Genomic DNA, 15242 nt, shown 5'->3' on the forward strand with positions numbered 1-15242 from the left:
ATTTCTTCACTATGTCAAGGGTAAGGGCTGGCATTACTTTGGAAGAATGTCAGTTGTATAAAATGTCCATCCAAATATTCTCATTTTTATGTTCACTGGTGGCTTACTAAGACTTTTTTATTTGTATTGAAATGAACAGAAGCCTTAATATTTTGTATTAAATTAACTAATTTTGATGAAACCATGTTTTTTCTGTTGTCTACACTTGAATTATTTTGTTGTTTTAAACACCAAAAATGTAACCTGGTTCTATCGAGTGTGGTTTGACTTGATTCCAGTACTGATAAAGGGGTAGGTGAATTTAAGATGTGCCGCTCTCTCTACAAATTGACTTTACTTCATCAACAATTCATATTTGAACATGTAATGGTTGATTTTTTAAATATGTGGGGGTTATGTTAACACAATATGTTGAGACAAAGATCCTAAGCAGGTATAATGGTTTTTATTTCTGTATAAAGACAAGAGTTGCAATGGGGTTATACAAGTGTTACATAACAGTTTCTTTCACTAATCATTCTCCTTTTTAGCCAGGAGGGGGTGCTGGCAGGAAATTACTTAGGAAATAACAGATACAATGCAACTCCATAATATAACACACTGACATGCCACAATGTTATGGTGAATTTAACTCTTTCGGGGATCTTTCAACTGTCTTTACCATTACAATTTAGTTTAATAAATGTTTTTACCGTAATGAATTCATCCTTTGCTAGCTACTCTATAGTAGTATATCTGACTTGTAGTGTGGGATGATGTCCCAGTCTGCATGATCTACTTGATTCCCTGGAACACCAGCTCAGCCATCCCGTCCCTGATGCCTCGGCTGTACTCTAGTGTGGCCCGGTGGACCTTCCACTCGTACAGGCCGCACTTCCGAATGTATCTGAGGAACTTTGGCGCCCCAGGGAACAGCACGTTGTCGGCCACGATCATAGACCCTTTTCCCAGCAGACCAGTACCCTCCAACATCTGTAACACACACACACAGGCAGTATCATGTGATCAAGGCAGTTGACCAGGTAACAATGGAAAGGATTATAGCTATTACAAACTATTTAAGTAGCTTTCAATTGTAAGTAAACATTCAGCTTAACTCATATTTAAATACCCTTATTATTTGTTCTAGTTACCTGCAGATCAGGGAGGTAGCATTTCTTCCAGTGGTCCATGAAGACAAAATCCAGCCTTTCCAAACCATATTCAGACCGCAGCCGAGGGATCACTTCATCGGATGGATTCACGATGAGCTCCACCTGGAAAACATACATCGTGAATATCTCAATAGGTATAACACATATAATATAATACTTAAGAAATATAAATGTCCCAGATATAACTTTAATCAAATTATGGTGATGGCCTGTAGATAGGTCATTTGGGGCTTTTATCAAAAGGCAGACGGTTCAAAGATTCAGGAGTCAAAGGCTTTATTGTCATATGCACATTAGCCACAGTGTAAATGTCTGCAATTCAAGTATTTAGTCTCAGGCCAGGCCAACAGTGCAACATACAATATACTTAAGACATCAAATAAATAATAAATTAAAGTAACCAAATGGTTCAAGAAATGACCGATATACAGTATGTTAACTATGTAAAATAGAATAAGATAAAACAGAATGCGAAATGAAATACTGTACTGTGGAATAAAATACTGCTTATTGAAATAATATATAAATAAGTGGACTGTAAACAGTAGACCTATGGCCATGGAGAGCAATGGATACCATAAAGTGTTTAAATGTTCCTGCTCTCTCACCGTGTCATCGTCAAACCCTGCCAAGCGGATGATTTTCTCGGCGATAGCAGCATTTCTCTGGTCCATCTCCACGCTGTAGAGCCTGGCACCCAAGGGCAGAGAGCGGGCGATGCGCACTGTGGTGTACCCGCAGTGGGAGCCCAGCTCCAGCACCGTCAGAGGGCTCTGCTCCATCAGCATCCGGTCCAGGACCTTCCCTACACACCAAAACACATCATGTAAAATCATACTTGTGACCAGATAAATTGTTGTTTAATGTGAATGATCTCCTCACCCTTTTTAGGCCCAATGGTGCTGATGAACTCCACCTTGCTGCACCAGACATCGAAGGCTTCCAGGATGCTGTCGGGGTCTCCGGGGGTGGCGTGAGTGAGAACGTACTGGTAGGCACGCTCCTCTCGACTCAGGCCGGTAACACAGTCCCTCCAGATCCTGACCAGGACCGCCCGATAGAACAGCACAAAGTAGAAGCGGCACCTGATGAGCACTGTCAGCAGGAGGGGGATGAAGGCCAGAGCAATAGCAGGGGACACCATCCTGTACAAAGAAAAACACACAGGTACATTCACAAGACACTCAGTTGTGATCAGAACATTAGGTAGAAAGTTGTTATTTTAACTTATAATATGAATTTATACTATGGGTGGGTGAAATGTATTCATGTGCTTTTACAAGTTTGGCAGCAGGACTTTTCTCCTTCTATTGCCCTACTCTTTGTTTTACTTCCATGGATTTATCTAATTCTGCTGCCCTGCTTCTGCTGTGAGGAAGTAAGGCAACACGGACAAAAACGACTTTATCAATCAACAAATCACCCTAATTTTTTAGTATAAATACAACAATTATGATAATTATCACCTTGCCATTTTTCCCTCTGATATTAATAGTCAAGTGGAGTAGGAGCCTTTGTATTTATCACCAGTATTTATTGCCAAACAATGCTATAACCTCCCATAACTGCTGCATGATACATCCTGATAGTCATCAACGCTTTTATGATAATCTGACGCACAAACAGTTAGTGCCAGTATGTATTGAAGGTTTGAAAAACTGTCTGTAGTTATAGTGTCAATGGAAGTGAGGTCATTTGTCTTTTCAGGTTATCAACATTTATGGAGGCACGATGCTGATTCCTGCGTGCAGATCTTTATGAATATGGACAATTAGGCCTACTTTCTGTGATATCAGGACTCTAAAGCTAATGTGGTTCTTCTCTAATCTCCCATGTGTTAAATTATCCAACTATTAATTTGTTACGACAAAACTACTGAAAGATCGTACATAAATAACAAACAAATGTCTTGTTAATGTGAAGAAAAAGGGGATATCATTGTAAGGTACATGTGAGAATACTGGAAACTGGTATTGTAAGACCATTAAGATACTGAAAACTAATTTGTGAATTAAAGTAAATAAATGTTTTTGTTAAGTGACAACATTTCAAATAGATGACCACATTTTGAGAAAAACTTTTGGAGATTTTAATGTATGCAAGATTATATCTACACAGGAACAAACTTCATGCTGAGTCCGGTGGTATATGTGAGATTAAGCGCTGTGCCTGTCTTGATGTTTCTACTTATGCAGGTAATCGTTGACTCCGCAGGCTTTCTGCACCACGTAGAACAGACTCTTTAACAAGTATTTAAATCCAAATACTGTCTCACTTAATGCTCAATGGAAAAAAAGAAGACAAACTCACCTATTTTCTGAGAAATTAGCCTTAAGCAGAGTAACCGTGCAGATGATAAAGATGAAAGTGGCCCTTCAGTGACTGAAGACAGAGGTTTGTGTGTGTGTGTGTGTGTGTGTGTGTGTTAGAGAAGGTAAGAGACCTGGGGGTTTAAATAATTCATGTGTCACGTGTATGACACTACATATCCTGTAATTATTTCCAATTGATAGACTTTTAACAGGGACATAACTGACCATGTAGCTGGTAAACTAGTGTCTTTGTCATTTTTGATCAGACAAACAGATAGCATCTTGTCCAGATATTTGAAAAATGGACAATACTTTAGATCAGAGCAGAGACGGTGAGACAAAGAGACAATGTGAGACACTTGATATACCAAGTAAACAGCAACAGGTGTGGGACTGTGTGGAATCAAATTTCTTTCTTCACTGAGTCATGATAAAAAGGTCAAGCAGAACACAAAATTAAAATATCAATACAAAAAGATGAATTCTTAAAATATCACTACATTTTCTGAATGAAAGTTTTTATACAAAAAAACATTTGTTGACAGAGCAGACCAGATCAGGAAAAAATGAATGCAAAAATAGAGACAGGAAAAGATCTACATGATTTATTGTTCACAACCAACTTACTTTTTTTCTTCCGTGCTTCTTTTTTGATGTCCCTTGAGATTAAACCTTCCTAACATGTGATTTAACTCAATTAAATACTGAGACCTGGCTACTGTGAAAAAAAAGATAAAATACCAACAAAAACTTGCATGTCTATTATTTGTGTGGTGTATAATTAACGTGGATAGTAACAACGTTGTTATAGGTAGTACTAGAAAACATTGTTATCATTACAGGAATTACAACAATTACACTGCTCCACCCTTAAAGGTAGGGTAGGTAAGAAAGGAGAAACAAGCTTGAGTGCGCTAGAATTTGAAACTACGCAGCCGAAAAAAATCTGCCCCTTCCTTCAGACTTCCTTACAGAGCCCCTCCTCCAACACACACGAACGCACACATGTGCACAGATGAAAGGCTGACAGGCAGGTAGGCCATCCAGTTATTTTAGCCGGGCCGGCTAAAATGATTGGTCGTGCTTTTTACAGTACTACGGCTTCCACAGATGACATTTTGTTATGGATTTTTTGTCAAAGCACTTAAGATATTCATTGCTATCGGGATGTTAAGAGCATTCCATGGAATATAACAAAAAGTGTATCTCGAGCCGGTTTCTCAAACTTACCTACCCCACCTTTAATAAGTATCAAAAGGAAATATGCGATGAGATCAGCCTAAACCCCTGCAATCATTACCAAACCCTTTAACCTTGATTAAAAGGTAACCCTTTGTGATCTCTTATATATACAAATATACACAAAATACAAAAGAAAATACACAAATATTGCCCAATTTGGAATTAAATCAACCTTTACACTTTTTGGCAGTAGTAACGTTTGCAACATTGCCTAACTATCGCTATGTGCTTAATATTTCCACAATAATGAGGTCACTACAAAAAGTATAAAAACTAGCTATCTGTCTAATAATTGTTCACTGTAAAAAAAACTCTTGCTTGTCAGTTTGTTAAAACTATACTCTATTTCACTTGTGGAGTAAAGTAATACAAAATATATGTACTAATGAATGAAGACTCAATTGTTATCGAGTGTGTGGCATTTAGCACCTTAATCCCTTAATCAGGAACAATTCATCAACAAAGACACTAGCAAACAGATTAAGATAACTACTGAATAATTGGTTAATTTACATCTAACGATTTGCAAACAAGGGATTTAGTCAGTGTTATGCGTTAACTATTTGTCAGCTGTTCATTGTATAAAAGTGTTGCAGTGAACAGCACACAGTAACACACTGCACCACAAAGCTATGTTCATACTGTAGGAAGGACTGCAATGGTTAAAAACACTCTGTCTACATCTCCGAACAGGACTGTTTGAGCATTGCTCTGATGAACTTCTTCAGATCTTTGTCCCCTCTGGTCCACCTCACCAGTCGAGTCAGCACTAGTCTTCCCTCCTCAGCTTGAGCCAGGGCCAGGTACCATCCACTCTGGACCCCTTTCATCTCCTTTTCTCCTTCTTTTGCTTTTGTCTTATCCTTCTGTCCCTCCTCTAACCCTCCGTCTTCATTTGTCACTGCAGAGTCTAAACCAGGACAAGTACAGGTGCCTCCTTCTTGCAGCCACAAAGCGCTGTGGGCCATTGCGCCTCCAATCCCTTCTGCCCTCTCTGCACCTCCCCCTGCCCACCTCAGGATGCGGCTGCGGGCCGTAGGCACCAGCTGACGGTCTCCTCCCACCATCGTCACACTGCCCAGACGCATCTTAAAAGCTGAAACAGAGACAGAGACAATGCTATTCAACAGGTGCCACTTCAGACACATTGTAAAACAATCTCTCCATCTCAATGATTAGATGTGATGTGGCCTGCTTTGTGATGTAAGTCTAGTTTAATTTGATTTCTAATCAAAGCAATAATGCAGATTGGTATGCCGTGTTCTAATCTGTTCATTAAAATAAGTAGTTTTTTCTCACCATATGGACTTTGGCAGAAGTTTTCCTGGATGTCAGATTCTCCTTCAGCAGCCAGACTGCAGGCATCACAGATAACACTCCCTGTGGGGGAGGAAAAGAGAGAGTATTCAATGACTGTGAGCGTCTGTGGTGGGGATGTTAAAGAGCAGAAACTCCAGGATCAAGGCATGCAATACAACTTAAAGATAACATTGGATAAAATAAGAATTCATTGATCTCCGGAAGGGACATTTCAGTTGTTACAGCACTCAAAGAATCAAAGATTCAACACAGTTAGCAACATATTAACTTTTTGATGAGGTAGGTAGGTAGGTAGGTAGGTAAAATATTAAATATAAATATTGATTAAAGGCCAAATAGTGTCTCTTAAAAGAAAAAAGAAACAACATGACACAAACAAACATTTTTGCCAAGGACCCTTAAATTGGACAATCTATATAATAGAGACACTTTCCAAATCAGCTCAAAAATGTCTTTAACATAGCCTATTGTCAATTCATTTTACTATTAGCTAATAAGTGATGACATATTGGATTTTGAAAATCTGCAGTGCTGGACACTTTTATCAATATCTGACCTTTTATGAACCAACCGATTAATCTATAAATCAATTTAAATGAGCTCCACCTTTACCATGCTGCAACAAAAAAGTGATGAACACATTAATGAATACAATAATATTGTTGTGGTATGTATTATTTTGAAATGGGCCACTGCAAAATAAGTAGGCTAGCCTACTTTTACTTTTGATAGTTAAAAATACTATAGCCTATACATATTTTGACACTAATATAAAACAGTTTTACCTACATCACCTACAAAGTTGACTCGGCCTACTTTAAACTATGGTTTACACGTAACTCGAGTAAAATATGCTTATTTCACCTCTGAAACAACCGTTTTTTAAAGGGTAGGTCTACAGATCCGTCCACTGACCTTTAAGCGCCTCCTCGTGCCTGACCTCCTCCGCCGTCCGCCCTTCGTGCTCTCCGGTTGCCGGTATACACAACTCGGTCCCGCGCGGAAACCGGGTGCAGTTAAACATCTGCGGCCACGGGAATCCGAAAGCGCTCATAACGGGCACGCAGCCGTCCCGTACGGCCTCGCACAGGCTCCGGCACGGGCTGACCGGCCCGCCGAGCTCCGGCAGGCACACCGGAGCGAACAGCGAGCACAGGAACTTCTTGGTGTCCCGGTGGCACAGCTTGGAGATGAGGGGCAGCCAGGCCGCCGACTGCTGCTGGGCCTCTCTCAGGGTGTCATGGCCGAGCAAGTTGGGGATCCGCATTTGCCTGTAGCCGATCCCGTGACACAGAGACAGGGTGCTCGGGATGGGTTTACACACCGAGCGGACCGAGGAACTGAACCCCAGCGACGGCGGCCCGAGCTGGGCAGGAGCCGCGGTGTCAGAGGCATGGGTGACTCCTCCAAACAGAATAAAGCAGAGCACAGAAACTAACATTGTTGTTTTTTGTTCCACCGGAGAATAGAATGAAGTCTGCAGAGCTGCTGCTCTTCTGTCTGGACTTGAAGGTGTAAACAAAGAGGTGTGGAGGAAACGGGGGGTTAATGAAAGGGCAGGCGCCTCCCAGTTATCATCCCACCCCATCAGACTGCTGCCTGTCTCCACATTTAATAGTTTCAGGCTGCAAACGGTTTGTTTCTTTAGTTTGGCATGCATGTTATAAACTCCAAACGTAACAAAGAAAATAGGCTACAATTATGCAGTAAAGTAGCCTATCATCGTCAGGCACTTTGACTCAAAGTTTTTCAAAGCACATTTTTACACGTCATAACTTTTATTTTCAAATTAGATAATCGCTTTTCATGTTGTTTGTAAAAATTGTGGACATTAAATAATGTTTTGATAAGGATTACACATCAAGCTGAACAATGCCATTTTGATTGAGAGATTGCTATAGCGTACTTGTCTTTTATTTATATATTTCTTAGTGGCATGAAAATTAAGACCAATAAGGTTACACAGTGTGCTGTATATTTGTTGTATTTAACTATTTGTTTTAATCAGGCCTAATATATTTGTTTGTACAGAGTAAATTACAGATTACGCCTATTTTAAGCCATTTTACAAATCAGAAATTGTAATCGGGAATAGTATCTATTTGAATCATCATGATTTCTGTATAAAGTTTAAAATAAACTAAACAGCTATACATGTTTTAAGGATTTATACAAAGACTAACATTAAATGCATTTTTAGAACAGAACGCTGGTTTGATGAAAAGATTTGCAAAACATTACTGTCAGTATTGTAAAATTGGTTAGTGGAAATAAAAATGTATTGGGAGAAGAACTATGTTTGGTACCCTGTCATCATACTCTGCCAGAGGGTAGGAGAGACCCTTTCATCTTTTTCCAGGGAGACTGACACATGGCACCAACATGCCTCGTCCTGTTCCCTTCTCCTTCTGCTGTCTATTTGATTCTGTTTAGTAGTAGTAGTAGTAGTCATAGTAGAAGTAGTAGTATAGTTGTAGCAGTAGTATAGACAGCTCACAGTTGATTACACATTTGCAATGTTTTTCAATTGACTAAATGTGCTACCGTCTATATAGCTACAAAATAGAAAACATGAATTGGTGCCATTAAAGTGGGGTTGGCGCTTTACTCAACCACAGGGTAGTGCATTACCACAACTGAAGCTGGCGACTTTGCAGAGTAATTTTAAGATCATAAAAATATGGAGGTTAAATAGCAAATACATAGAGTTGAGCAATATCAAAAATATTTAGCAGGTTAATTTATCCAATATATACTTCCAATGCGTGCATGCACATCAGATTACACATAGCAGTCATTACATGCACAGAGGTCAACCAGTAGGCTACTTCTATAATAAAATAATATATATTTAAAGTATTAGCAGGTAAATATGCTACACAGTCTTTGATTATCATAAATGTGAACATTTGTATTTGTGAGTGTGTATTTGTAAGTTGCTTTGGACACAAGTGGCAGCTTAATGCAATGTAATGTATTGAGTTTTAATAATCAGAACATGCAAAGTATTAAAAGCTATGAAATGAATGTTGTAAAGAATACGTTTAGAGTATAATAGAATGGAAATGATCAAATCAAGTACAACCGCAGAACTGTAGCCTTTGGTTTGTTGTAGTGTGGTAATAAAGACTGTAATTATTATAGAGTTCAGTAACAAACTACAAGTCTGCATCTAAAGGGATTCTCTCTCCTAAATTGCCAAAACCACTGGCATACATTCTGGGACTTTAAAGTATTATTAAATGTAAGATTTGATCGTTTTACTTTTTTTTTTTTAAATATGGTTTTCCTGATGCTCCGTCTTCACGTTTGGCATAACTCTCCTTTTGAAAAAAAATCCTCCATCACGTGACGGAGTCCACAGCTGCTTCTTTTATACCGGAAGTGGTCGTTGTGTTGTTGCACCAGAGCCGCTGTCATGTGATAGCTCTTCCGAGGAGCTGCTGTTGACAGTAGCTTCCTACCTTTACATGAAGCTACATTAAAACTACGCAGGAGAACAGTTTTATGTTGGAGAAGATAAACACGGCTCGTTTCTGACGGAGAAGCCGGGCTTGTGTAGTTTCGCCCCTCGGACGCTGACATGGGGTGCTGTTACAGCAGCGAGAACGAGACCCAAGAGCAGGTAGTTAGCTGCTAGCCGGCTACATCTGTCCCGATGCATGTTACATTGTATAAAGAAACAACTTATGTGATTAAATTGTTTTTTTATCGAGAATGTATTTTACGGGAAATGTATTTGAGTAATGTGTGAGAAGGTTATCAACCGGCCATTCATTTAATAGTTATAGTGATATGACACCTTTTAGCATGCTAGTTAAAGCCTTCGGTAAAGGCCTGACCCAGGCTGTGAAGTTGGCACATAGATGAGAAACCATCATAGATTAAAAGATAATTGACAGATCTGAAGGCAAACGCAGAAGAAAAGCAGACATATGGCAACCTATTAACTGTCATTTTTACTATTATCAGGACATTATGGTTTAGCTAGTTAAATCAGTGTTACTTCCTTAAATGCATTTTTTTTTTAAAGCAATCTGTTAACACCATATTTACCAGCAGATTAATATATGCCTAATTCCTCCCGACTACTACCATTAATGGTTTATGTTCTGGATACCATGTACTTGATGTGATTTGTGTCATATGACCCTAGCTATTTTTAGTTTACGGAAACTAGTCCGTGCTGCCTTCATGCAGTATCTTCCATCGTATGCAGTTATTAATGTTATCTTAATAACTGCATTAATAGTACAATAGAAGAACTTTTATGATTTGTAAAGTTAACCTACGATTTTTACTGCAATTTAGGGGAATATGTATGTAAAAAAAGGAAAGGGAAACGACTACAATTCAGGAAAAATGTTTCTGAGAAATGGGTTGTCTTGGTTTAAACACATTTATTTTGGTTACAAAAAAACTAAAACCCTTGTATAACAATTTTTGTATGAATATTGTGTACAGCAGGGCTATTCAATTAGTTTGGAATGGGGGCCGGTTGATGAAAATGATCCAAAGCAAGGGGCCGGGAAAAAGATGGCTTGAAATATGAGCAATCATATTTAAGAGCTTCAGATACAGTAAATACTACAACAGCATAGTGGAGTGCATATATTGTGTTTAATTCAATCAAACAACATAGCCCCAAGGCCTTTATAGATCTAAATGGCAAGTTCAGAACTCAGTAGGCCTACATGTTTCATTTGATTTCATTTAGGTGAAATGATCTAATCATTCACGCAGAGATGCAATCAATGACAGGAGTTGTCACTACAGTATAGTAGGTGGGTTCGAAACCCGAGCCCGTCGAAGTTTTCAGGCATTGTCTACCCCTCTATCTCTCAATGTAACACCCTCTCTGGAATAAAGGCACTATGGCACAAAAAAAAAAAAAAAAAAAATTGATTACTTTTTAACATTATACTCAAAAGGCCAGTAAATATCACCCCGGGGCCGGATTTGGCCCGCGGGCCGCCAATTGAATAGCCCTGGTGTACAGCCTAAACCTAATAGTGAAAGGGTTGCCTATTTCAATATGCTATGTACAAAGGGCCTACATCTTTCTCAAGCTTTACTTAATGTACTAACAACATAAGTGTTGTGTTGTTGACAAATGCATTGCTAGTGCTGTTGATAAATCAAGCCTTTGACACCACATCTAATTGTAACATTTTGACAGTAATCTTTAATTATAAAGTATCTAATGAGGGAAATAATTGTAATGGGTCAAACGGTACTTTATTATTCCTTATCAATCATTGATCATGTTTAATGTCATGCTGCATAAAACTAAAGTTAGGTAATGAATGTTCTGTGGCACTTATTTCTGTACATTTTAATTGCTACACAGTTCATTAAAATGTCATGAGCTGAACCTTTTTACCTATTCCTTTTCTGATCATCCCTTCTAGCGTAATGAACGTAAGCCGCTGATCCCCCACCCGGACCCTGTCAGTAAACCGCCAAATGGGACCGACTGGATCACTACCGTCCCCTCCGCAAGGACAGATGAGCAGGCCCTCCTTACATCCATCCTCACTAAGACGGCACAGTAAGACAGTCCTTCGTGCACACACAGACGAGCCAGATTCAGCATGTTTCCTAATAATAAAGCAGTTATTCATACAGTCCTTTATTGAAACTGCCATTTGTTCCTCTCTGTCAGGAACATCATTGATGTCTCAGCAGCTGACTCTGTCATGATGGAGCAGCATGAATACATGGACAAAGCTAGACAATACAGGTATGTGACTGAGCAGTAGGCAGTATTTGTTGGTTTCTGCAGTTTTCCATTTTGTTTTCCTTGTATGGGTATGGGATGGGCGTAATCAGCCGTCCAACTGTGGAGGAAATTGCAGAAAAGAAGAAAGCCCTGAAAGAGGGGAAGTTACTAAAACGTGCCTGCCATGAGTCTCTCTTTCAGTCCTACTGGCAGCTAATAAACTATTAAAAGAGCTTGTATTTTTGTTATGAGAGCCATTTAATGATAACCTTCTTAGTTTGTAAGATTTTGAGCCTACCTTGTGCTGTACATCCTGCCTTGTGCTGTACATCCTGCATGGACACTGTTTAGAGCATTACTGGGTTGTGTTGTCTGGTTATACTAGATCTCACAAATGTCTATCTAATGGGAAAGAGAGATCAGCCTTAAACTACTGAGGCATGAGCCAGCTTTATATCCAAAAGACATGTAATGGTTTGTGTTGTCATAGAGGAAGGGGATGAGAATGAAACTGAAAACAATGTTTTAAAATTCCAACACCCACCCAAGGACTTGAGATTGAAATGGAGGAAGTGATTACATAAAAACAAAACCATGAAAAAGCGTAGGCATATGCCCTCAAACTTTATCTTAAACCTCAGGTACAATGATATCTAGTGGCTAGAATTCTGCCAAACACAGCAGCTGTGTTTAGTCTAAAATACAGGTGCAGATTAAACTGGAGGTTCTGAGGACACAACAATCCGGTTTAAGCTTCAAGGTGACAAACTGTGTTTTAACCAAACCTCTTTCCTACAGCTTTGATAATACAGCTTTTGTTTTGTTTCAGTACTAAGCTGGCTGTGTTGAGTAACAGTCTGCCCCAGAGGAAAGCTCTCGCTCTCCCCTCCCTCACCAGCCAGCCCCACCAAGTGCTTGCAAGTGACCTGGTGCCATACTCAGATGTTCAACAGGTAATCAAACACTAGCACACGGGAGAAATGTTGGCATGTCTTTCTACCCCCCACATTGCTTCTTGTCGTGTGCTTCCTTGTTGGCTAGATTTAACATCAGAGGGACATTTGGCATTCAACATGTAGCTGTTAGGTATTTCAGTGTGTTGGAGTGGGACTTGTGTGCGGCTGAAAATAGATTTGAAGGATATCTAATACTTTTCTGTTATAACGGTTTGTGTCCAAGACATTCTGTTGGTCCAGTAGTCTAGTCTTTTTTTTTTTACACATGGAAACTGTGAATTGTATCTTTTTTCACACTCGACATAAACGCTGTCTCTCTTTTTCTTTGCAGATATCCAAGATAGCAGCGTACGCTTACAGTGCAATTTCACAAATCAAAGTGGATGCTAAAGAAGAACTGGTGGTCCAGTTTGCCATTCCCTGATTCTGCTACCATGGCCTGCATACTGTTTCTCCCATCACGCTCTCTTTTATGTCACTTCTGCATCAACACCCACAAGCCCACCATTTATTAAAGCATCTCAGTCCTTTCTGCTTGTTAGCTATGCCTCTAACTGCTATAAAGACAGAGACGATGTAGGATTGCACCCTATGGCCGTCTTAATTTAGTGTACATAATTATGGGTCAGTGACAAATCAGCATGGGCAAGGGAAGATGGTCTACTATAGAAGGGCCATTGGGGTGTGCTCTATTATTTACAACAATTACTCCTCTGTAGGCAATGCGTGGATCACAGACTCAGTCAGAACCAGCTGGAAAATCATAATTTATCCTACTTGTTGATCTCCCTAATTTTATTCACAGTATAATTTAGTTTGTTCCCTTAGCCTGTACACTCAGGCAAACAGACTGTTATAAAGGCATGGAAGGATGTACAGTGTATTCACCTGGGAATAGAGTTGAAGGATTTCTGGCACAATGCATTAGCTATCGGTGTGTATACAATCTCCACTGGAACATGGAGAAATAAGAAATCTCTGTGTCATGGAAGAATTAAAATGATCACAGTGCCGTAGGTGCAAGTACAATGGTATGGTATTTTAGCCATTCACCAGGATAAAAACTTGCAATATGGTATAAAGTTAGCACTAAATATGCCTTTAGCTCTGTTGTCTGTTGGGAAAACATTCAGAAATAGTCAAGTAAAGAAAATATGTCAGCAAGATGTCACTATAATTAAGAAGGTTTACTACTACAGTCCTGATGTGTGCTGCAGAGACTTAGGCATAAAACATCCTAGTTATCTGGTGTCACACGTCACCAACCATGTCTCCCTACCACCCAAACTTAATCAGTAAATAGTTGGTTATTTGTTGTCCAGTGGGTAATCTGTTGTTCCATTTGAGGCTAAATTGACCTGTTTATGGTTGTTGTACTCTGGAGGGTGAGGATGCGAACATAAGCAGGGGTAAGCTGGGTGGGCTTAATGTCACTGGTTTTGAGTTTACAGACAGTAATGTGTCCTCTGCTTTTTTTGAATAGCACTGAGAAAATGTATCTGGCAAACTCTTTAAATCGAATCCCAGAACTTCACATATTTAATAGCAGACGAGGCATACAGCGATGAGAGGGCGGGCAGGTGGAGGGTGCACGGAGATTAATCATGTATTCATGCCGCCTTTGTACAGAATTTTCTGATTGATCATAAAAACATGAGTTGTATGAAGTTCCTCTTTTTGTAGAGAGTTCATTGGTCAGGATTGGCTAAGATTTGAGTAGTGATAACAAATGTTTTTATGAAACAGAAGAACCCTTTTAAGGCCTGCAATTGTTAGCTTTTAAACAAAGCTTTTCGCTGCAGACTATAATATGATTGAGTTGTTCATATTAATCAGAAACTAACCATTGTAGCAGTTTGGGGGAGCGCTAACAACCTGTACCACAACAGATAAAATTATCCGAGACCTTTTGTGATTATTTATTTGTGTTTTTCAAATGTTTATTTGCTCTTTGGAGGAGAGCACATGACTGTATGCGTGTGCAGGGAGCAGTCTCTAAAGGGATGGTCTGCAAGGCTGTGATTACTTCAACCACGCAATTGATTTGAGCTTTTTGCAATGGGTTCTTGGCATTTGTTTCTGTTACTCAAATGTGTTTTACTACCTGACATATGTTTGATATATCTTAGGCTAGCACCAAAAAGTTTTAAGAATTGGTTGTTTTTGTTTGTTTTTTGGTTTAATTATCTCATTAAAGATTTTCAACATAAGCACTCTTGTCTTATTGCTTATACCCGTGAAGTGGCTGCACATCAGCAGTATGTTAATGCACAAACTATTAATTCCATCAAAGAAATTGGACAAAAGCATTGAAAAAAGTGCTGATTTAACCATAAATATTCAAGGAAACAATGTTTTAGAAATGATTATTTCATTTCAATCTTTATTTCAAACAGATTTAAAAAAATAACAAATAAAAAAAATAACATGTGAAAAACAGAATACCGTATTGTTAAAATACAGTATTTATCCACATTCATGATAATATTTATATATTCAACAAAAAACTAAAAGTCTTCATATTAATAATAATAAT

The 15242-nt window shown here is 39.0% G+C and overlaps 3 protein-coding genes across 3 annotated transcripts; 1 reads left to right on the forward strand and 2 right to left on the reverse strand.

Moving 5' to 3' along the window:
• Positions 1-774: 774 nt before the first annotated feature.
• Positions 775-2298, reverse strand: tomt (transmembrane O-methyltransferase). Its single transcript, XM_034114981.1, has 4 exons — positions 2037-2298; positions 1763-1959; positions 1134-1256; positions 775-972 (listed from the first exon to the last, which is right to left on the reverse strand). Exons 1-4 carry the CDS (start codon positions 2296-2298, stop codon positions 775-777), a joined length of 780 nt encoding a protein of 259 aa, XP_033970872.1.
• Positions 2299-4570: 2272 nt separating this feature from the next.
• Positions 4571-8315, reverse strand: sfrp2l (secreted frizzled-related protein 2 like). Its single transcript, XM_034114980.1, has 3 exons — positions 6944-8315; positions 6008-6088; positions 4571-5804 (listed from the first exon to the last, which is right to left on the reverse strand). The coding sequence occupies exons 1-3, from the start codon at positions 7686-7688 to the stop codon at positions 5386-5388; spliced, it is 1245 nt and encodes a 414-aa protein (XP_033970871.1). The 5' UTR covers positions 7689-8315; the 3' UTR covers positions 4571-5385.
• A 1083-nt stretch (positions 8316-9398) lies between these two features.
• On the forward strand, positions 9399-14916 carry lamtor1 (late endosomal/lysosomal adaptor, MAPK and MTOR activator 1). Its single transcript, XM_034114975.1, has 5 exons — positions 9399-9653; positions 11440-11579; positions 11694-11771; positions 12580-12703; positions 13038-14916. Exons 1-5 carry the CDS (start codon positions 9612-9614, stop codon positions 13128-13130), a joined length of 477 nt encoding a protein of 158 aa, XP_033970866.1. The 5' UTR covers positions 9399-9611; the 3' UTR covers positions 13131-14916.
• Positions 14917-15242: the final 326 nt, after the last annotated feature.

The sequence above is a fragment of the Trematomus bernacchii genome, unplaced genomic scaffold (genome assembly GCF_902827165.1).
Source record: "Trematomus bernacchii unplaced genomic scaffold, fTreBer1.1, whole genome shotgun sequence".
Classification (NCBI taxonomy): Eukaryota; Metazoa; Chordata; class Actinopteri; order Perciformes; family Nototheniidae; genus Trematomus; species Trematomus bernacchii.